Here is a 23,247-nt window from a genome sequence, read left to right as displayed (position 1 = left end):
ATGAAATTCTCCTCAAAAAAACAGGCCATTGTCCAAGTCATCACTTTTAACTTCCTTCCTGTTGCTTCCGAGTAACAATTGTGGAGGTGAACGATGGTGCCTTAGGACTGCAGGATTTCTTATGCTTAAAAGGGCAGGAAAATATGATAAAGTTTCTTGGATATTTTTAAAGATCTTTGGTCTTCTCCCTTTGGCTCCCTGAGGGAGAAGGGAGGTTGTTTCTCTAAGCACATTCAGTGTTGATGGGCTCGGCTGAGTGCTTGGCCATTTCCTTTGTCATGGCTTCCTTCAAGGCAGCTTGAACATCAGTTTCCGTGATATTGGACAGCTCATTCTTCTGGCTCAAATTCTCCACCTCTGTGGCCACGTGGTCATAGACATCGGTCAGCAAGGTCTTCATTAGGCTCCTGGCCTTGATCTCCATCCTAACCTTGGGTATCTGCCGAAAGACCTTGGCGGCAAAGAGCCTTGGAGAGCAGATCCTCTCTGGACCACTGTCCGCTGACTTGGGGGCAGAGGACTGCTTGACCCGACGCTTAGGACGAGTCTGGTGCTTCTTCTGTTTCCTAGGCTGCAGTTTCTTCTGCTTCCGCTTAGCTAGTTGGCGCTTCTTTTGGATTTTCCTTCTCTTTGCATTTCTGGCTTTCTTTTTGCCTTGCTGTTTGGCAGCCATTTTTCTTTTCTCTTGAAGCCTCTGCCTGAAATGTCATCAGATTTTTGAGGCAATGTCACTTATAGACAGCATCATGCAAATGGGGCTACACAGGGAGACCTGATTGGTTGGCTATCTTTGCCTTTGTTATAGCTAAGCTGTCATTGTTACATTAAAATGTTTATGATCAACAGCTTGATGGCTATTTCTATACAACCATATAATGCCATGCAGTTTTCATCCCCTTCATCAGCTATCCTAAAATATGTTCTAAGCTACAGCATACTTTGCTATTCATTCATGAATAGGTTGCTACCCTTATGTTTTCTGACTCTCAAACAAAGTATTGAACTAGCACTGACACTGAGAAATTATTACAGTATTAACAAGCTTCCTGTTTTCTTCATATTGCCAGGTCCTGCCCCAATCCAAACCAATTTCTGTCATGTTTTTTCACAGTGTATGACTTAACTTGGAAATGTGGTCTGGGTACAAGGGCTGAACAGACGTGATTATACAATGCTAACTAATGTAGACACATGTAAGTGTAATAGAGAATATAAGATAAATATAGTTATAGCTTCAGAATAAGTTCAAGGTCACGCTAGCATGGAATTTGGATTTAAGGAAGGTAGGATCCATTCAATAAATGGATTGTGATCAAGATGGCCTCTGTCTTGGAACTGAGGTATCTTCAACCATTTTCCATGTATCCTATGAACCCCCTGAATATAGCTGTTTTTAAATGTAACACATGTACTATGTTCATATAAAAGGCAAGGGCCTCACTGTCTTGACTTTTTTTGAACCCCCTGCAGGCACCCCTGATTCTCAGTGCAACATACTGAACAATTTATTCGAAAACAAAAAGTCCTGCCTAAGCAGGGGGTTGGACGAGAAGACCTCCAAGGTCCCTTCCAATTCTGTTATTCTATTCTATTTGCAAGTCTAAATTTGTTTGTTTCAAGAAACCACCTAAGATTGTGACCTGATTGTTTCCTAGGAAGGAGAATATTGGCATTTCTGAGACACGCCAATCATTTACATTCATAAACAGGATTTGAAGAGCTCAAAGTACCATTGTTACCTAGTAATCCCATTTTGGTTTCTAAATAAACTCAGATATCCAAGTTATGTTGCAAGTATGAAATCTTCCATTTGGGTAATCATCATAAACTCACAAGGAAGTGACTTTAGCTAAACCTCCAAACCTCATAACAATTTTCAGAAGTGCTACATCTACCTGTTTTGTCCCTGCCCTCTAATGTTCCGTGTGCAAGAAGGGTTGGGTTCAAGTCACACTGCAGCCGACATTATTTAAAAGGGGGGAAAAACCATATAAGCATGAAATGACCTGATAAAACCCCATTTTATTATACTCCTAAGAATAAGATGTTTCTTTTCCAAAGATTTTTTTCCCAGTGATGTGGAGTTTTCTGCAGGTCAGAAGGTTGTTGGTTCCTGTGCTTTCGTGAGATGTTCCTTAAAAAGGAAGAGATTCTCAGTATCTTTAGAGTATTGTTAGGACTTTTCATCAGGTGGAAACTAGATTTTGAAAGGGGGGGGCGTTGTTTTGAAGGCTGGCTCACTCTCCCCTCCTCTTGTTTTGTAGATGTGACAAGGGCCAACCAAAGGGAATAGGAAGGAGCAGTTCTAATAGCGTCGTGGCTCTTTGCGTATAGTTTGGACCAAATCCATGGCGTGTTTTTTGCGCATCACTTTCTTCAATGCATTTTGTAATTCCTTGGAGCCGATGGTACAGCTCTGCTTGACTTTCTTGTTACACTGGGCCTTCTCAGACACATTGTTGTAGAACTTCCTTATGAAGGAGATCATCTTTCCCTTTGCTTTGGTTGAGATGGGTATTCTGTCCCGATGCAGCCGACGCAGGACTTTAGAAATAAACTCATCATAAGGTCGCTTCGGACCTGGCTTTTGAGGCCCACCTAGCTTTCTCACCACCATTGTTCCCTGCTTGCCTTGTTTTCTACGTTGCTTTCTGCACTTTGGCAACAGCTTCCGGTGTGTTCCCTTCTTGCCTCTGGTCTGCTTCTTTTTCCTTGGAACCCGAGTCCTGCGCCTTGGTCTGTGAGCAGCAGCCATTGCCCCAACGTTTCCCAAGTTATTTCAGTTCTTTCCACCGGAGAAAGCCACTGTGGCTTTGAGCTTTGGTTTCATTTAGTGTCTGGAGCTCCAGTGCTCTTCATCCCACTGATAGTCTGCTGGTGTACTAAGAGTTGCAAGTTCTGATGTAGGAAAGATATCCAATCAGGTTCCGGCACCTCATAATGTACTTCCTGAGCTTTCTCTTTGGCAGGAGCCAACAGAAGACATTGTGACACCTTAGATGCTCATTGGCTGTGGGCAGGATCAAGATGAAACTCCAAGCAGAACCATGACAAATGTTAAGCACGGTGCATCAATTTTCACAGATCATAAAGAAGGGTTAAAGTTTAGTTTCCAAAGTTCTCCCATAAGAATAAATAACCAAATTATGGTACAATGTTAGTTTTTTAAAAGGGCACTTAAGTAGTAAAATACAAATATTTGACATGCCTGCGGAGAGGCATGCCCTCTCTGCAGGCATGCCAGCCGTTGCCCCAGGGCCAGCTATAGCACACATGCGCACACACCGGCCAGCTGATTTTGAGGTCTATGCCGCACATGCGCGGGGGCAGGGTGCATGTGCAGGGACACTCGCATTGCATTTTGGGGTTTGCACACATGCCCTGTTTTGGGCCTGGAGGGCCTCCTGCAACAACCTGGAAGCCAAAATGGGGCACAGGGGGCGCATGCATGGGGAACACATGCGCATACACGGGGGGCAGGGTCCATGCGTGGAGGGCTGCTCGCATTGCATTTTGGGGTTGCGCACGTGCGCTTTGGGCCCTCAGCACCAAAAATGCTAGCCATCACTGCCCTACAATCTTCTTTCAAAGTTCCTGCTGCAAATTTCATTCTACTTCAGAACTGAAATAGAAATCCAAGTTGCAGACTAGTACTTAAAAATAGAATAAAACATGCCTTATTTTACTGAGAAGCATCATAGTTTAATGCCGGTTTCCCATATTCTAAGACTTCCTGAGCATATTCAATGAAAAAAAAAAGTGAAGTTACTATATTTCTAAATCCATGCAGCTCAGTAAAGACTGAGTGGTAAGACGTTAATATGAAAATAATATCGTCCCTGTGCACTATGCATGTTTTTACTTCAGCTAAACTTTGTCTGAGCCCCCTCCCACCTCTGTTGTTTAGGAGAGCCGAGAAGACCGGCCTTTTCACTCCAGCCTTTGATCCGGGAGAGTGAGACCCCTTATTTTATCATGCTTGCCATTTTTTTTAGCTTTACTTTTTATGTTATTGTATTTTATTTCACTGTAAAATCATTGAGTCATGCAGCATACTTGCTTAATAAATTTTTGTTTGTCACATGGTCAGCCAGATATTCGGACTGCGTTTGGAATTTTTGTCCACCTATTGAGTCCTTCCCAAGTACCTGGGATAGACAAATGTGAATATTTGATTACAGGTATCGTCACAGGATGTAAGCTGTCCCAAATAAAGCTGCTTTCTGCAATTGGCTGATGGTGAACTTGTCAAAGCTGATGGTGTCCAGGTGATGCTCCAATTGTTTGGGATTGCACCCGAGGAGTGTATTACGATTGATACTTCCTTTGTTTTCTTTTGCCACCGCCGTTCTATTTCTATAGATGCAAGTCTTTGTATTTTATTATCTCCAATAGTTCTTTCTCTTCCGTTCTGCTGTTTCCAGGTACTGCCACATCCACTATTCAGACTTTTTTGTCTGTCTTATCAACAATTAGTATTATTATGACAGAGGAATTTTCACACTTCCAAAAATTACAAAGAGCAGCAAAAATGATAATCTTTCCACATCTTGCTTATCAAGCTCCATCTCAATTGTGGAGCTTGAAAAGGCATTGCTCCATAGCCAGACAGAAAACAAAACTACTAATCTCAATTTATACAACTAAAAAGAAACACAAGGCAGAAAAATTGGAGAAAGATTTGGATTGCAGGAATCTGGCCATCTAGCACTGGATCCATTTCAATAGTCCTTGACAGTTACTTGGTGACCATTCAAAATTCCTACCTTGGAGCTAGTTAAAACTTGGATTTGAGGTTCCAATGGTCATCCCCCCTCCTGTCATGTGACCAAACTTTGGGCACTAAGCAACACGGCTGCATTTACAGCCATTTGCAGCCTTCATGACCACGTCATTGTGTTTTACAATGGTTTTGTTGACAGTTGGCACTTACTTCTGGTTTTCAGCAAAACTGCACCCACAGCAAATCATTGGTTTGCTTAACAACTACTGGGGGGGGGGGTTGTAAAATTGGGTCAGATATGCAGGCTTCATTATAATCATAAGTCAAAATTCTTAAAACTAACACCATGGAAAGAAATTAATTAAAATGTTCAAATTATGTAGAAAAAAAAACCCCTGCCCTTCTAAACGATACTTTCACCACACAGTGAAAAGCATCTAGTCAAACTGAATATTTGTACATACCAGCTCTATTGTGTGGCTGAGCATCTCCAGACTTCTAAGAGTAGATACGAGAATTGTTTTGTTGCTAATAACATTTTGCAGGATGATGACAAGAGAATACTTAAAGGATGCACAGATAGTCCTGAAGTTACAACCTTTCATTTAGTGACAATCCAAAGTGACAACAGCACTTGTGACTTCTGACTGGTCCTCACACTTACAACCATCACAGCATCCCCATGGTCATGTGATAAAAATCCAGGCATGTGGCAACCAGCATGTATTCACGAAGGTTGCAGCATTCTGTGTCATGCGATCACTATTTGCTTCCTAACCAGCTTCTGACAAGCAAAGTCAATGGGTGAAGCTGGAATCACTTAATAACTGCATGATTCACTTAAGTGCAGCGAATCACTTAACAACCATGGCAAAAGAGGTGGTACTGTGGTGGCACAGTGGCTAGAATGCAGTATTGCAGGCTAATTCTGCCCACTGCCAGCAATTTGATCCTGACCCTCCCAAGGTCGACTGAGCCTTCCATCCTTCCAAGGTGGGTAAAATAAGGTCCCAGTTTGCTGGGGGCAATAGGCTGACTCTAAACCATTTAGAGAAGGCTGCAAAGCACTATGAAGCGGTATATAAGTCTAAGTGCTAAGTGCTAAAATCAGGCATGACTCACTTAACAACTGCCTTGCTTAGCAATGGAAGTTCTGATGCTGGTTGTGGTTGCACGTTGAGGACTATGATGAAATGTTTCCCCTAAACTGCCGCTTTTCATACACGCCACCAGGTATGAAAGGCTGTGAACATTGAACTAACTCTTTGAAATGTGAGGCTTTCATACAATCATTTAAATACTGAAAGCAGAGCTTGGTGGATACTGATGGTTACATTTAAAAAAAAAAAAAACCAAGATCTTGATTTCAAAAATGGACTCAGTGACTGTATATTTGAAGACATCAACATTAGCCTGATTTTTTAAAAAATACAGAAATATTATTTGAAGGACCAGTCCTTTTCTTCTTCTTTTTTCCCATCAAGAGACTACCAAGAAAGTCCTAATGATTGTGGCCTTTTCCATCTGAAAGGATATTACAGTTTACACCAAAGGACATGGTCTTTGTCAAAGCAAGTTTCCAATCTCTTTCCTCCTTTCTAAATGGTAGCTCCCAGCGAGTGGCTGTCACGGCTTAGCTAGAGTTCTGAAACAATCCTAACCTAGTCTAACAGAATAATAGATTTGAAAGGGATCTTGGAGGTCATCTAGTCCAACCTGCTGCTCAAGTCAGGAGACCCTATACCAGGGTCAGCAACCTATGGCTCTTTCACCCCTCTGCTGAGGCTCCCTGTCACTCAAAATATGCATCACAACTACCAATGTTCGACACCCACTGAGGCGCAATTTATTAAGCTTTTTGACACCACCACCACGTAGTCCAACCATGGATAAATCCAGGAAAAGAAAAGTTTCAGAAGAAAACAGAATCTTTAATTCAACTACATATGCTAGTTTTGTGGCCGCTCAGGAAACAGTCAGGCACCAGAAGAGTCTTGTGGCTCCCGGTCTTTCCTTTTCTGTGGGAAACCGATCCAAATGGCTCTCTTTGAGTATTTAAGGTTGCGGACCCCTGCCCTATACTTAGGATGCGGAAGTTCTCACTCTGGTCGGGCTAGCGGTTGAAAACTGCTGTCAGACCCGTGGAAAAGTACTTCGGCGACTGAACTTCTCCAAGGGGAATAGATTAATGTATAACTAAGCACACCCGCAGCTCCATTTACAGAGGGCCGCCTTTTTTTTCCCTTCTCCCTTTTCGCCGCTTCTTCCGATTCGCCCGCCCTTGCAGGCCCACGTACAGCCCTGACCGAGAGAGCTGATCCAGCCCCTTCCTGTTGCCGTTGCTGTTTGCAAGCCGGGCGGCAACTGTCTCCGCTTCAGCGGTGCAGCGGCTTTTTCCAGTCTATCCGGGATTTGCAACCTGATCCTTCAAGGAACTGGACGGCTGGACGGACATCCTCGAGGTGGTCCAGAAGCGGCATCCCGGGTCACTCCTGGGACGCTCGTCTCGCTCGGCGGCAAAGGAGCCAGGTGCGCCCAGCCAGGCATTTTGAAACTAACCCCGAAGAGAGAGAGAGAGGGAAGCTCGCCTGGCAACTTGGGGACGGCGTAGGGTTTTCCGCGTGTCAATTCATGGAAACGCGTGGAACTAAGTGGAAAGCCAAAGCTGCTCGTGCGTCTCCGGCTTTGCCGTCGTAAGAACCGCCCGCCTTTCCCCTCTTTTTATTTTTCTTCCTTACCGCTACTTCCGCGCGCGCTTCGTGATCCAAGCGACCCGCTTGCGCTGCAAATTCCCTTTGGAAGGCGAGAGGGGAAGACCGGAATGACTGCCGAGATTTGATAACGAAGAAGGCAGACTTGGTATTCATTCCTTGTGTTAGTAGCTCTTTGGTGCAAGTTAAAATCCTGTCTCCCGATTAGGATCGCAGGTTTAACTGCGTCGACCTCATTCCCGGGTTAAATATAACTCTGACGGTGGAAAAACAAAAGAATTATGGAGTCAGTAGAACGTGGTCCTTCATAACTAAAAAAAAAACCTCACCTCTCTGTTTATTGAAAATATCTAGTGTACCTTAAGACTATTAGATAAAGATTTTGAGGCTTTTCCACTATGCTCTGGAACATCCTTTTCAACCTTCTTGTCTTTTGTTTTAGCTCACTCTTAATTAAAAAAAGAAGCTGCTGAGGATTACCATTAGGCACTTCTTGAAGATCCGTCTACCTTGCAAAAAAAAGTGGGGTCAGATAAATGTATGGAAGTGATACTGGTGACTTTGAAAAAAATATTCAGTTTTGCTGCCATATCTCCCTAGCACATAACTCCAAAGATTTCCATTTTGCTTGCTCCAAATGAATTACATGTGCACTCAAATAGGAACGAGTTTTTTGATGTGATAAATAGTTCTCTTCCATGAGCAAGGGGTGCTCTTAAATCAGAATTATTCCAGTGACAAAATTCCAAAATTGGGATCTACAATATGGAACAGAGATCTTGTTGTTTATGTGTGTCCAGGAACATGGGATAACATCTTGTCCTCTTCCTCGGCTTAGGTTGCCCATTGGTCACCTTTTTCTAAGCAGTGGTATCATCTAAGGTCTTCTGATGTTGAAGTCACAGTCAGAATATCTACAACCCCTGAAACAGAAGGCAGAACTGTCCATGCTGGCCAGAGCCCCTAGACCCTTCAACTATGGCTGGAGACAAATCTCTCTTTGTGGGCATGTAATGTACTTATGATCCAGTGGCTATTCTATGCAGATTCCTAGTCTGCCCGTCTATCCAGTTCAGTGAGATGATGGAGCATGGATGCCAGGGACGCCAGCGGGCCTCCAAGATTATTTGCAAACAGAAACGTAAAGAGCTGGATGCCCAACGCAGCAAGAGCCGAATCTGTATCGGAAGCCACCTGGAGCAATGGTGTCAGCTCAAAGAGCAATTGGGTTTTTCTCTCCATTCCCAGCTGGCTAAATATCTGCTTGACAGGTGAGACTTTGTGTGCAACGACTATTTCTACTTCTGTTAGTCTTGTCCAAATATTAAGTAAACATTCAACCTTACACTCTATGAATTTAAGCGAAGGGCTCTGTAAACGTGTCTCATGCTACTTTAACGGGAGGTTGAACCTGCTTGGTTTTGGGCAAATGTTGCAACCTTTCTATTTTAAAGGAAGAGAATATCTCAAGCTGAGATTTCGCAGTGTAGAAAACATAGTATTAATAAGTATGCATGCCTCCTCACAGAGAAAGAGTCGCTCTCATCATCAGGCACTCCCATCCTTGTTTTGGGATATTCTAACTCCTTTCTTCCTCTTCTTATTTGGTTCCAATCTTTAATTGGCTAGGAGAACCTTAAAAGAGAAGCTAGCAGAAACAGTAGAAAATGTTTGGTGCTTCTCAAACTTGGCAGCTGTCAGATAAGTGGACTTCAGCTCCCAGAATTCCACAGGTAGTATAGTTACCATATTTTTTGGAGTATAAGATGCACTTTTTTTCCCTCAAAAAAGGTGAAAATCTGGGTGCGTCTTATACACTGAATACAGCATTTTTGGCCTCCCGAAACCCTGACCCCTTTGCAAAAATGGCCATGCATAGCCTTTAGAAGGCTTCCAGAGTGCTTCTGGGGGCTGGGGAGGGCAAAAATGTTTTTGCCCAGCCCCCAGGAGCACTCTAGAAGCCTCCTAAAGGCTATGCAAGCCCCTTTTTTTGACAAAAAATGGGCCTGTTTTCACGAAAAACAGCCCATTTTTGGAAGGTCTGCAGAGTGCAAAAACTTTGTTTTTAATTTGCCTCTTCTAAATCTTGGTGCGTCTTATACTCCAGTGCATCTTATACTCTGAAAAATACGGTACTCCTCCGAATTCTGCCAATTGAAGTCCATATCCATGAAAGTTCCACATTTGGGAAGGTGGCAGTGCTGGATGCAGTTTAAAGATTATTATTGCTCATGTGTGAGCACAACTTAGTCTGTCTACTCACTCTTCCTCTTATCTTTCTTTTGTAGGTACAATTCACATGCCTCAGAATTGAAAACAGGTAAATGCCCTTACAGGTTTATCTCTAGTCTAGAGCCAGGCTTATTCCGGTAGTCTTTGACTTACAACTGCAGTTGAGCTCAAACTTTCTGTTGTTAAGTAAGACAGTTGTTAAGCAAGTTGTGCTCCATTTCATGACCTTTCTTGCCACAGTTGTTAAGTGATTCACTGCAGTTGTTACGTTAATAACACAGTTGTTGAGTGAAAATGGCTTCTCCATTGACTTTGCATGCCAGAAGGTCACAAAAGGGGATCACATGACCCTGGGACAGTGCGACTGTCATAAATGTGACTCAGTTGCCAAGTGTCTGAATTTTTATCATGTGACCATGGAGAGGTTTGCAACAATTCTAAGTGAAAAAGGGTCCCAAGTCACTTTTTTCAATGCCGTTGTAACTTCAGTCACCGAATGTTATAAATCAAGGATTATCTGTAATGATATAGTTCCTTGAACCGAAATTCTGTTTCAGCTTGAATGAGCCATGGTGGTGCAGTGGTTAGAGTACAGTACTGCAGGCTACTTCTGCTGACTGCCGGCTGCCTGCAACTTGGCAGTTCGAATCTCACCAGGCTCAAGGTTGACTCAGCCTTCCATCCTTCTGAGGTGGGTAAAATGAGGACCCAGATTGTTGGGAGCAATAGGCTGACTCTGTAAACCACTTAGAGAGGGCTGTAAAATCACTATGAAGTGGTATATAAGTCTAAGTGCTATTGCTATTCTCCTTTTGAGATCAACAACAGGATTGAGAACTTAAGAGTGAGGAATTTCACACTGAAGTTTTGCTTCCCCATTAAAGCTGGGTGTCTCTCTTTTTTTTTCTCCTCCTTTCCTCAGGATCAGACAGCTCCGTTGCTGATCCCATCGCTTTTTCTTCGGAGGCTTTGCAACATCTGGTTGTCCTTTCTCACAATCACAGCCAGAAATGTGGCTTCATCCCTAATGTGAAGACTGCTTTGCTGGAGCAGGAGAGAGTCTGCAGCCAGCTAGAATGGGAGTGTCTGGCTGGTCATACCTTCACCTGGAGTCCCCCTGCCTCAAAGATCAGCCCACCACCCTTTTGCCAAACAGCCTCTGATGGCAGACAGGAGCAAGAGGAGGAAGCAATCACTTCCAAGCTTAGCCCCCCACCCTCCCCGGTCACCAGATGCCGGCGCTCCCTTCGCAAGGCAGCAGCAGCCCATGCCATTTCGTTAGCACTTGCTTCCAACTCGCCATGTCCCGTGGATGAGCCAGAACCATCTTTCCAAGAGGAGGAGGAATGTGGTACAGACAGACAGAGGACCACTTGTATGTCTCCTCCCAGTGGCACAGGTCTGGACAAGGAGACAGAATTACTGTGCAATACAAATTCAGATGAAACAGGTGAGGAGAGTGGATGGAGGAGCCACTGATGGAGTTGAGAGGCTGGAAGGCTAGGCTTTTGTTGGGCAAAGATGACAGATTGGTAGCATATGCAAAGCATGCAGGAAGGTGACGCGACTATAGGGCAGAGGTGTACCAGGGTTGGGTTTTTCTTGTGGGATATCTGGGTTGTGGCTAGAAGTTTATTATAACGTTTTGAGCTTGTAAATAACACTTTTACTGTGTGTCCAGTAATCTATATAAATATAAATGGCTGTGTGTGTGTGTGTGTGTGTGTGTGTGTGTGTGTGTGTGCGCGCCAGCATAACTCTGGAACGCCTTCAGCAATTTCAACCAAACTTGGTTCACAGATGACTTATTCTCTGGAAACAAATACTGTGGGGGTAAGACCTGGGGGGGGGGGGGGGGTCTGTTAAGATATAGCCTGTTCTGCCTTAAAATGGCTTCTACCGTACTGTTGTAAAATGGCTTCTACTGTACACCGCACTAGAGTTGCCATGGTAACCGCTTCACAGTACTCCACAAGGGGGCTCCCACTGGTAAGGGCGAAAATCTAACATTTGAAATTATGTTTGGTCTGGACATTTTCCACAAAATCAGGGCTTTTCCTGTCTAATTAGGATGGATAAATACCCGGGTTATCAGCTAGTCCTAAATAATCTTAGTCCAAAATTACTAAGAAAGAGAAAACCCTACAAAATACCAGCGAGGAAGCAATACCTTTCTTCCTCCCTCCTCCCCCCCCCACTAAAATTAAGACACTAGTATTTAAAACAATGAGGGCGAGAGATGTGCATTTTGAAAGAGAAAGGCAGCCTGACGTTGGAAGTAGGAGATATTGAGATCAGAAGACCTTGTCACTGCTCTTGAATAAAGAACCAAACAAATGCACTTATAGGGAACACTAGCCTTCACTCACCAAACATATATTCTGGGGGAACCAGAAAGGAAGGAAGTCCTTTGTAGTTTTCAAAAATATTTCTGTCTGATCCCCTAAAGGAGATTCTTGCTCACCAGTGCTAACCAGGCAAGAGACTATTAAAAGCGAATCAAGTAGATGTCTGTATTTTTTTTAAAAAGAAAAATGGTCTAGGGCAGGGGTGTCAGACTCCATTGAGGGCTGCATCAAGGTTGTGTTTGACCTTGGGGGGGGGGCATGGATAGGGTGGGCGTGGCCAGCTCGACATCACTACTCTCGGGCGCCCAAGTGCTCTGCCAGTCAAAACGGTCTCCAGAGCTATGTTTTCGGCTGCCACAGCCTCCTGCAACCTTCTGCCAGTGAAAACAGAACTTGGAAGGGCTATGTGGGGCCAGTCCTTCTGTGTTTCCACGGTGGCCCTGTGGGCCAGATCTAAGTACCCCGTGGGCTGGCTCCAGCCCCCGGGCCTTGAGTTTGACACCCCTGGTCTAGGGAAATAGTTTTGGAAGGGATTGTATGTCCACTGTTGAGCTTCAGCATTCAAGCTCCTTTTAAATGACTACCTTAAAAAGAGGGCAGTTTTGCTGATTCTCTTCTCTCCGTCTGACTGACACTGCTGTGTTTGCTCTTGTAGAAGCTGCACCAGATGAGATTCCAGGTAGCACTGAAGCGCCGGGACCTGAAAGGTACATTTCTTCTCTCATGCCATCATAGCAAATGGTCCAAATGGAACTTGCTTGCCATGCTATGTATTGAGGGCAAATGGCTTTCAGATTTACAAGATTGATGGTGTCTTTTGTAAAAATGACATTTGCCAAAGAGACGCGGTGCAAAAGACATCTTGGAAAGACATTGAGGAAGAATAATGATCCCAGGGATTTGTTGTGGGTCTCATAGTGAACATCCACAACCATTCTATACAAAAATCTATTCCTGGTTTTCCTTTGTGTGTGTGGTTATTTTTGTGGCGTAGAATAAATTCCTGAAATGTTTAAACTTATGTCCTTAAAGGATTGGGGCTTGGCCATTTTTAATGATTGATTGACTGGTTAGTTGATGTCAACATTTAGCAATCATATACACAGACCTTTCCAGAATGGTCTGTCCTCAGCCTGACCCTTCAGAAAGTCCACTCATTACTTCAGTAATCAATAGACGAATATGTCCAGCCTCAATTTGGACATCTTTTTAAAGTCTTCCAGTTGGTTGTGTCTATTTCCATCTTCTATTTCAACAGACGTCCTTGTAATGTGGCTTCATGCCTCTTCTAGCTTCAATATAAAATTCTTCCTTTCAGTTTTTCAATGCGAACTTCATTTTTTATTTTTTTGGTTTGGACATCTCAGCAATTTCTACCATTTGTTCTGACGTTGAGTGTTATTACTCTTCCCCCCCCCCCCCGAAAATAAGGCCTCCCCAGATAATAAGCCCAATCGGGCTTTTCAGCGCATGCACTAAAATAAACTCTCCCCCAAAAATAAGCCCTCCCCAAAAATATTGCAACACAGCAGCAGCCATGAGATGACCACGCTCGCCACCTCCTGCACCTCAAAAATAATAAGGCCTCCCCGAAACTAAGGCCAAGCGCTTATTTCAGGGGTCAAAAGAAAATAAGACTCTGTCTTATTTCCTGACTCTGTCTTATTTCCAGGGAAACACGATATTTGGTCATTGACTGCACTGCTATATCCTTCCTGCCTCTGAAGGCTATGCCAACCCTTCTTTGTTTCCATGCCCTAAACAATAGGCCGTGTAATCTTCTGACTGAAAGTGTCCAATTCTGGTTCATTTCAAACTGCTGGCGTTAAATGTATGTGTAATCAATTTGTTTCATCATTCGTTCTATTGAGCTTTCCCATGCCCATGGTTCTTATGTTCTATATTCTCACCACAACTCTCTTTGCCACTTCAGGTTTTCTTTTTTTGTATGGCAACATCCACAACTAAGTCCTGAAGGCTTTAATCTAGCCACATCTTGAACACCATCAGTACTTCTCATAATGTATTGAGTGTCATCTGACGTGAGAGACCCATCATCACTCATTTTATCTTGCTATTTATGGGATTTCCTTTGTAGAAAATCATTGGCTTATCCCATGCAGTATTAAGTTATGCCCTTGCCATTGCCACTAAAATGCTAATCTGCCTGCAGCAGTTTATCATATTGTAACTGCCCATATTGCTGTTCTGCTTTCTTTAGCTGGGAGCTAGGATGACCTTCGTGTCTTGGGCAATCGTGCTGAGAATTTATTCTCTTGGCATATTGTCTCAGTGTTCTTTGCTCATCCTTCCCAAGAACACACACAGACCCACTAACATTTGCCACGGTGAGATTGCATAGCAGGATTTAAATTCTTCCAGATTTTTGCATCCCCCATTTATCACCAATAGGGGAAGGTAGGACTGCAACTAACCTAATAATTTTTCTAATTGCCTCAAAAGCTAGTGCAAGAAATAAAAACTAATCCTCTGGGTACTGTTGTTCACAACATGACCTGCTGCACAACAGGATCCCAGGTTTATTAGCTCAGTCTTTCCCAACTTGTGTTCTCTAGAGATCCCAGAAAATTCAGCAGTGACTATCTATTGGTAGGGGAATTCTGGGAGTTGAAGTCCATCTCTCTGGAGGATGACCACTAGGGGAAAGCTGCTTCAGATCTCTAATAAAAATAAAGTGAGGCTTGACTTGACTTACAGCCTACCATTCTTGGCCAATAACCACATCAGCTGAAAAGGAGCTGAAAAGTACCAAACTAAACAGGCCAAGGTTCATCCAGAATGAAGGATCTTTGTGGACTGAATCTTGGCCTTTCATTTTTTTGTATTTTCTTCAGGATTTTAACTCTACCAGGGGAGACACCAGAATCAGTGTCTGGTGCACCAGAGGAGGAGGAAGCAGAAGATTTCACAGAGGAAGATAACATGGTATACATGGATGACCTGCGAGATGAAAATTATCAGCCTTCCTTGGATAGGTAATGAAATTAGAAGATTTTAAATGCAGCAGAGTCCACTTCAGTGTGGATAATGAGAGATCAACAAGGAAGTACCTCCGTTAATCATTTGGGTACCACTCATACCAGGTAACCTATGGAATAAAAGAGTTCTTCCCACTCTTAGCAACTTAATGGTATATGGACTTCCAACTCCTGGAATTGTAGGAGTTGAAGTCCACATATCATCTTAAAGTTGTCAAGGTTGAGAAACATTGGAACAGGACATCTCAAGTGAACACCCAGGCTAAGTGATTTTAACAATACAGACCAGTTAAAATTAAATAAATCAATAGCAAGGCAGGAAGTGATTTAGCACTGCCTACCTTGGGGATATTTTGCAAACTTCCCATTCTATTTATAGTCCTGGGATTTCTTGATAGACTTCCATCCAAGTATAACCGGGTCATTCAAGAACAGCCAAGATCAAGTAGGTGCTGTCATCCCTTTGACTCTTATGTGGGATATAACAGGGTTACGATAAGACACTGCATTATAAATGTCATTGGACTCAAGTAGTTATTTGCAATGTCCCAGATCTATGTCTTTTTAGTTATTGGTTACAAAAGGTGGCCTATAACCACTACTTTATCCTTTTACTTTATGGTGCAATACTATTTTTCAAACTAAGGACTCCATGGCCTTTTAGAGCTTAACCATTACACCAAACTGACTCTTAAAAATATAATTACACTGGTCAACAAAAAATGATTACCTTTCACGTAGTTAATAGCGTTCTATCATTATTATTTTAAGAATTATAGTGTGTCAAGGAAAAGTCTAATCAATGCATTTAGAGCCATGTTCTACCCTGGGATTTTAGGTTTTGCACCACTGTCTTAAAGAATAGAGTACCTTCAAAGTAGAAATGCAGACTAGAAATACTAGTCTACAGTATGAAGTATTTGACCCATTCAAGTCCTAGACAGGTTTTTTCGCTTCCTTCATTTTTCTGCCTGCTTTCCAGGGAGTTCCTTTCCCCATATTTGTCAGCCCGAAGCCCCTGTGTACAAATGTTTGTTTTTATTATTGACTGATTTGAGTCATTGATTGATTCTATGTTTTTTATTGCCATTTTAGCCCAGTTTTCATGAAAAGCAATCCCAATCTCTCTTTCTAGCTGCAAGAAGCAGGCACAGCCAGGAGATGAAGACGTGTCCCAAATTGGTCCTAAGAGAATCAGGTAAGTTCAGGTCCGTGGTTGCTCATGATCTCCTCAGCCAACGTGGGCCAAAAGTAGAAAGGGAAGATTATAGTAAGTTTAGGTAGGTTGATTAAAGCTGCAAGGCTGGCAAAGATTATTGACTTGTCTGTCTATTTATTGTCTATCTGTCTTGTCTGTCCATCCATCCTACTTACAAATTGAAGTTTATATGCTGTTTAGTCCAACAATCTCAAAGCAGTTTACAACAAAAAATAATGTGTCATTAAATAAAAACATCATTAGCAATAGCACTTAGACTTATTGGCTGCTTTACAGCCCACTCTAAGTGGTTTACAAAATCAGCATATTGCCCCCAACAATCTGGGTCCTCATTTTACCAACCTCAGAAAGAGGGAAAGCTGAGTCAACTTTGAACTGGTCAGGATCAAACTGAAGGCAGTTGGCAGAGTTAACTTGCAATACTACATCCTAACCATTGCTCCACCATGGCTCTTGCTCATTAGAATAAGACGGAGCAGCTGCACTCAAAGGAACAACGACAAGATCCAAAGAAGGAGAAGAGCAGCTAGGAAGGCCCACAGTAACTTTTCAAGATTAGGAAAACCAGAAATTATTTTAAAAATTCATATCCATGAAACCTTTACCTAATAATACAAAAGTTATCAAAAACCAAATGGATTATTATAATTGCCTTCTCTTTGGAATCATGGAGACTTCAATAATTACAGACTGAAAACATCTAGTGAAATATTTTGGGAAAAGCTGTTTCCCCCAAAACTGTTAATTAATCTATTTTGCTATCAAATTAATTTGATTAAAATCACACTGGTTGTTGTTTAAGTAAAATGATATATTTAACTGTCTTTGTCCACATTATTTTTGACCCATCAAGTTCTCTAAACAATCCAGGGTTGTTTACTTTGGGGTGGGGGAGAGATGTCTATAAAATACTTCTGTATGTTGAGCTAGAATACACAAAGGTTGTGTTCTGCAATTCTGTTGCGTATCTCCAGCCTGGAGATTTGACATGTTTCCTCTTCCTTTTGGCTTCCCTGTCTCTTCTGTCTTTGCCTTTCTTCACAGGAAGGCAGCCAAGCGAGAGATTCTCCTTTGTGACTATGACGGTTGTGGGAAAATTTTCTCCAATCGCCAATACTTGAATGTAAGTGATGGAGGACTAGCAGTGGTCACCAGTCTCTTGGGCTGGATACAGGTGACTGACAGAACTTCCATGTCTCATTTAAATTTTCTAAAGTGTCAGTACTTTGGAGGCAAGCAGCAGGGTGATACTTTCTATAATGCCCTGTTTGTTGGCTTCTGGCTGGACTAGGAGTACTGAAGTTAATAGAAGACTACACATCAGGGGTGAAATCCAGCACGTTCTGACAGGTTCCGGAGAACCGATAGCGGAAATGTTAAGTAATTCAGAGAACTGGTAGCGGAAATTTCGAATAGTTTGGAGAACCGGCAAATGCCACCTCTGGCTGGCCCCAGAGTGTGGCGGAAATGGAGATTTTGCAGTATCATTCCCCTGGAATGGAGTGGGAATGGAGATTTTGCCATATCCCTCCCTTGCCATGCCCACCAAGCCACTCCAACCAAGCCACACCACACCCACCAAGCCACGCCCATAGAGCCGGTAGTAAAAAAAATGAATTTCACCATTGCTACAAATCTTAGAATTTATAGCAGGAAAAATTCCTCCTTTACTTTAGAAGCATCATCCAGAGAAATAGAAGGGATGCATGGCCCAGCTGTATATATATAACGTTTCGGCAGGATCTCACCTGCCATCTTCAAGCTGTGGGCTTACTGGGATTAGAACCCAGGCTGTATATATCTTAGGCAGGAGTCTTAACCACTAAGCCACGGGTTCTCTTCCTTATCAGTTGAGCCAGGGAAATAAGTATATATTTGTGTTACCGAATGTGTTACCGAATACTGATGAAGCCGAAGGACAGAAAGAGGGAGTGTGACCTTCCTCCCATATTTAGGCATACCAGGGGTTGTAACACAAATTATATATATATATATATATAAAATCTTAAGTCTTTGGGGGGGGGGGTATCCGTGGCCACAAAAGGTATTTAAAGGGCGTCCATAATGAAGAAAAGGTTGAGAACTACTGATCTAAGCTAAGGCGCGGTACAGATTTTAGAGCCTTATATTCCCTCCGGGCTATTTTTTTCCCCATCTTCCAGCACCACAAGAAATACCAGCATGTTCACCAAAAGACCTTTACCTGCTCTGATCCAAGCTGTGGCAAATCCTTCAACTTCAAGAAACATCTCAAGGAACATGAGAAACTGCACAGTGGTGAGCAGTCTAACTATGTGTCTTTCATCCGACTGTTGCCCGCTAAAAGTTTTGAACTGCAGCTTTCATTGTCCTTGCAGTCTTGCCTAAATCAAAACGTCTTGGACCAGCCCCGATTGTAGTATTGGGGAGAAAAGAGTTATAGGTTGCCCGTATCTATTATGAAGGATGTGCCTTTAGGATCAGGCTGGCCGGTGACTTATTGTGCCCTTTACTTGCAGATAAAAAGGACTACATATGTGAGTTCTGCGCCCGCTTCTTCCGAACAAGCAGTAATTTAATTATCCACAGGCGGATCCACACCGGAGAAAAACCCCTACAGTGAGTATGCCCCACAATGCTTTCCCCTATTGCAGAAATGACTTAAGCACAATCAGGATCACTCCCATCAAATCCAGCCTCCTCCTTCTCACAGTCATCAACTGAGAAGCCTTCCCAGTAAATCGTAAAGCAGATGGTTTTCTCAATCACACTTTCTAGGCTGAAGACATGAATACAGGTAGTCCTTGACTTACTATCATCCCAACATTTTTATTTTTATTTGTTTATTTATTTTAATTTGTCAAGGAAACAAGTAGGAAAAATACATGAAAAAATGGCACAAATAAATGGATAAAAATAAGCAAAACATAGCCATAAATACATAAAAAGAGTACATATAAATGGGGACAGTAGGACAGGGACGGTAGGCACGCTGGTGCACTTATGCATGCCCCGTTAGGGACCTCTTAAGAAAGGCGTAAGCTCCACGGTAGACAGCTTAAGGTAAAAGGTATGGGGGTTAGAAGAACTAACGAAAGGATCTGGTAGGGTGTTCCACATATTTATTATTCTATAATACTAAAATGCACACTATCACTGTCAAAAGTACTGTGACATGACACTATAGATATAATTCAGTCCTTTTCATTTCAGCAGCCCCGGTGTTCCGGAGTTATGCTGACCGGCATGTTGTGTGTGTGTGTGTGTGTGTGTGTGTGTGTGTGTGTGTGTGTGGTATTTGTGCTGATAAATAAATAAGGGGAGACTAGTATAGATCTATTTCAAGCTATTTAGCTCTCATCAGCTAGCCATACCCTTACTGGGATTCAAACCTGGGCTGTATTACATATTAGACAGATGTATTAGCCACTAAGCCACAGGCTCCCCTCCTTATCAGCTGAGCCAGGGAAATAGGTATGTATTTGTGTTACAACTCCTGATATGCCCAAATATGGGAGGGAACTCACTATCCCCCCTTTCTGTCTATCGGCTCACTACAGGAGACCATCCAGGCAGAAAACCATATTTTTAATGTTGCCTTTTTATATTTGTGTGGTATTTGTGCTGAAAATAAATAAAGGGAGACTAGTATAGATCTATTTCAAGCTATTTAGCTCTCATCAGCTAGCCATACCCTTACTGGGATTCGAATCTGGGCTATATTACATATTAGGCAGATGTATTAGCCACTAAGCCACAGGCTCTCCTCCTTATCAGTTGAGCCAGGGAAATAGGTATGTATTTGTGTTACAACCCCTGGTATGCCCAAATATGGGAGGGAACTCACTACTCCCCCTTTCTGTCTATCGGCTCACTACAGGAGACTATCCAGGCAGAAAACCATATTTTAATAATATTAAAAATATTATGTAATATTATGTAATACAGCCCAGGTTCGACTCCCAGTAAGGGTATGGCTAGCTGATGAGAGCTAAATAGCTTGAATAGATATACTAGTCTCCCTTTATTTATTTATCAGCACAAATACCACACAAACATTAAAAATATGGTTTTCTGCCTGGATGGTCTCCTGTAGTGAGCCGATAGACAGAAAGGGGGAGTAGTGAGTTCCCTCCCATATTTGGGCATACCAGGGGTTGTAACACAAATACATATATATGTCTCCCTTTATTTATTTATCAGCACAAATACAACACACACACACACACACACATACATATATACACACACACACACACACACATACATACATACATACATACATACATACATACACATATGCTGGTCTTGTTGTTGTATTCGGGCTGGTTTCCAGATGTCTGGTAGGCGGGAGTTATCGTCGTGTTTATTCATCTACCAGACATCTGGAAACCAGCCCTAATCAACAAATGAGCCCCACCCCCACCCAGGCCGTTACAACACAAAACAACAATGGACACACAGCCAGCACCAATCAGCACCAATCTACCAATCATGATACAGCCACACATCCAATCAATCCACTTGCTGAAACGAGGCCAGCACTCCCCACCACCACCACCACCAAGGTTTGTAGAGAGATGGCAGCTCCGATCACGCTCTAAGCCCAAAACATAAGCCTGAAGGTAGATAGATATATATGCAGTCTTGGCGTATTCGGGTCTTTTCCCGTGTAAGACCCGAATACGCCAAGACCTGCATACCTGTACCCGTGAAAATCTACGAAAACAAAGAGAGAGAGAGAGAGAGAGAGAGATGATGATGATAGATAGATAGATAGATAGATGATAGATAGATAGATAGATAGATAGATAGATAGATAGATAGATAGATAGATGATAGATAGATAGATAGATAGATGATAGATAGATAGATAGATAGATAGATAGATAGATAGATAGATAGATGATAGATAGATAGATAGATAGATAGATAGATAGATAGATAGATAGATGATAGATAGATGATAGATAGATAGATAGATAGATAGATAGATAGATAGATAGATAGATAGATAGATGATAGATAGATAGATAGATAGATAGATAGATAGATAGATAGATAGATGATAGATAGATAGATTTCTGGCAGACCCCTTTCTTCTTTGGTGAATTCCCCCCCCCCCTTCCTTTTCACACAGGTGTGAGATCTGTGGTTTCACCTGCCGCCAAAAAGCGTCCTTGAACTGGCACATGAAAAAGCATGATGCCGACTCCTTCTACCAGTTCTCCTGCGATGTTTGTGGCAAGAAGTTTGAGAAGAAGGACAATGTCACTGCCCACAAGAGTAAGAGCCATCCTGAGGGGGCCACTGGGCCTCCCCCACCAGCACAGGACCCTCCCGCTCTGAGCTCTCCACTCGCAGCAGACCCAATGGCAAACCCGGTTCAGGATCAGCCGTGTGACATGGGGGAAAAGGTGGAGCCTCCCGCCCTTGCAATTACCGTCGTCATCGAATAGCGGACCGAGCAGAAGGAGAAAAAGCAATAGTGGAGAGAATTCCTGACCTTTCCTGCAGGCCAGTTGCATTACGTCAGCCAGTTGCAAAATCAGCAAAGACACATGGGCCCTAGCCTCTTAAAACAAGGTCCCACCAATCACAATCTTTCTCTCAGCTCTTCTGGGCTCGGTTCTGGAATAAAAGGACAATCTTGGCATTCTACCTTGCCTGGCTCCAGAATGTCTAGGGGTGGGGCATGCCTTGACAGTCAGTTTGATGTGTTTTCCTTCCATCTGTGGGTGAAAAAGCACACTGGTATAATTGGCTCTGTTTACACAGCTGGTCTCTCTTGTGCCACGAATGAGACCAGTGAGTGGTGCTGTCCTAACTGTTTACTGCAGGGCAAGTTAAGTTGCAAGAATCGGGATTTCTCAGCCAGTGGGAAAAACATTGGCCGTATTAATTATGCCCTTGAATATGGGATGGTGCTAGAGCTGGGTGGCAGGAGACAAGTTTGGACGAATGGGTTTATCAGTGAGTTTAGCCTTCTATCCGCACCTTTCAGTGTAAGTACCGCTCTACAGATCTTGGGACCATCTGCTTTTCGGACTGTAGCAGAGCCATCTCCATGTCTGGATATTTGTTTTACCTAGTTTGACAGGTAAGCTGCTCCCCAGAGTCCTCCGATCAGTAGATTTGACCCTCGGTATGGTGATGTACCTATCAGAACTCTGTAAAAATGAATATCCTGGCCAGGCGGTCACTGCAATATCTCTCAGAAGGATAGAGGCATGGGGGGCATTTGCTTCTCCACAGATCCGATCAGCAGTTTGATCCTGCCGTCATGTCAGTACAACAGCACAAAATGAAATGGCCATGGAAGGACATTGGCAGGTCTATAGCAACCAAAATCAGTCAATAAGGACACAAAATGGGACATTACAACGAGGTTCAGGGGTGTCTGTGGGGATTCTCAGTCATCCAGGTCATGGTTGTCTCAAAGGTGCTTTTTTCAAGAGGCAACTGGACTTTCTGGAAACCATAAAGTCCAGTTGTCTCTTGAAAAAGCACCTTTGGGACAAGGCTCAGAGATGAGAACAAGGCTGCATCATTCAATCTGGCCAAAGACCAAGGAGGAAGATCTCTTTGAGCCAAAGTAGGGAATATTTGTGGATATGCCTGTGGCCCAATCAGAATCTTTCGGAAGCCTAGCCTTTGTGGCGATTGGCTACCAAACCTTTTATGTAGATTGTGAGTGTAAAGGGAAGGGCTACAGAGGCATGGAGAACAGCTAACAGACGTAAACACAAGTGCAGTCCTGACTTTACACAGCCGGGTCAGGCAGTGATCGTGGGATATATGGAGGGATCTGCTGTAGCTTCTGGGAACAATCTTTTGCAGCTTGCATAAACGATGCAATTTTTATATACGGGGCAATGGAGGTACTGTATGCATATTTTATGCCATTATGTTTTGCTAACCATGGTGATCGACTTTGCCAGGCGCAAAATATTGTGTCAAGTATTTAAGTCTTAGCTACTTGAAATAGGATGTATGAACTTCTGACAGCCACGTGGCATCATTCATGAACATTGAA

At 43.0% G+C, this 23,247-nt stretch overlaps 2 protein-coding genes across 4 annotated transcripts; one reads left to right on the top strand and one right to left on the bottom strand.

The window, feature by feature from the left end:
- Positions 1-20: 20 nt before the first annotated feature.
- LOC309385175 (histone H2B-like) lies at positions 21-686 on the bottom strand. The gene has a single exon (XM_081939307.1). It carries the CDS (start codon positions 671-673, stop codon positions 224-226), a length of 450 nt encoding a protein of 149 aa, XP_081795433.1. The 5' UTR covers positions 674-686; the 3' UTR covers positions 21-223.
- A 5,807-nt stretch (positions 687-6,493) lies between these two features.
- On the top strand, positions 6,494-22,637 carry ZNF692 (zinc finger protein 692). Of its 3 annotated transcripts, none has more exons than XM_081940986.1 (11): positions 6,494-7,416; positions 8,273-8,705; positions 9,723-9,754; positions 10,589-11,116; positions 12,670-12,721; positions 14,870-15,010; positions 16,149-16,211; positions 17,277-17,355; positions 18,395-18,509; positions 18,731-18,830; positions 21,352-22,637. In XM_081940986.1, exons 2-11 carry the CDS (start codon positions 8,515-8,517, stop codon positions 21,668-21,670), a joined length of 1,620 nt encoding a protein of 539 aa, XP_081797112.1. In that variant the 5' UTR covers positions 6,494-7,416; positions 8,273-8,514; the 3' UTR covers positions 21,671-22,637. The 3 variants fall into 3 exon arrangements, with proteins under 3 accessions (XP_081797112.1, XP_081797110.1, XP_081797111.1); XM_081940984.1 differs by having other exon boundaries at positions 6,494-7,582; XM_081940985.1 differs by having other exon boundaries at positions 6,494-7,597.
- Positions 22,638-23,247: the final 610 nt, after the last annotated feature.

The sequence above is a fragment of the Natrix helvetica genome (assembly GCF_964273705.1).
Source record: "Natrix helvetica genome assembly, chromosome: 1".
NCBI lineage: Eukaryota > Metazoa > Chordata > Lepidosauria > Squamata > Natricidae > Natrix > Natrix helvetica.
This window is presented reverse-complemented; position numbering and strand designations above follow the sequence as displayed.

What these genes read in the sequence shown, in the direction of transcription:
- LOC309385175 (XM_081939307.1), bottom strand. Translation starts at nt 673, where the DNA reads ATGGCTGCCAAACAGCAAGGCAAAAAGAAAGCCAGAAATGCAAAGAGA.
- ZNF692 (XM_081940986.1), top strand. Translation starts at nt 8,515, where the DNA reads ATGATGGAGCATGGATGCCAGGGACGCCAGCGGGCCTCCAAGATTATT. An exon ending in GCTAAATATCTGCTTGACAG is followed by an intron (nt 8,706 to 9,722) that starts GTGAGACTTTGT and finishes TTTCTTTTGTAG; the next exon opens with GTACAATTCACATGCCTCAG. An exon ending in ACCGGAGAAAAACCCCTACA is followed by an intron (nt 18,831 to 21,351) that starts GTGAGTATGCCC and finishes CTTTTCACACAG; the next exon opens with GTGTGAGATCTGTGGTTTCA.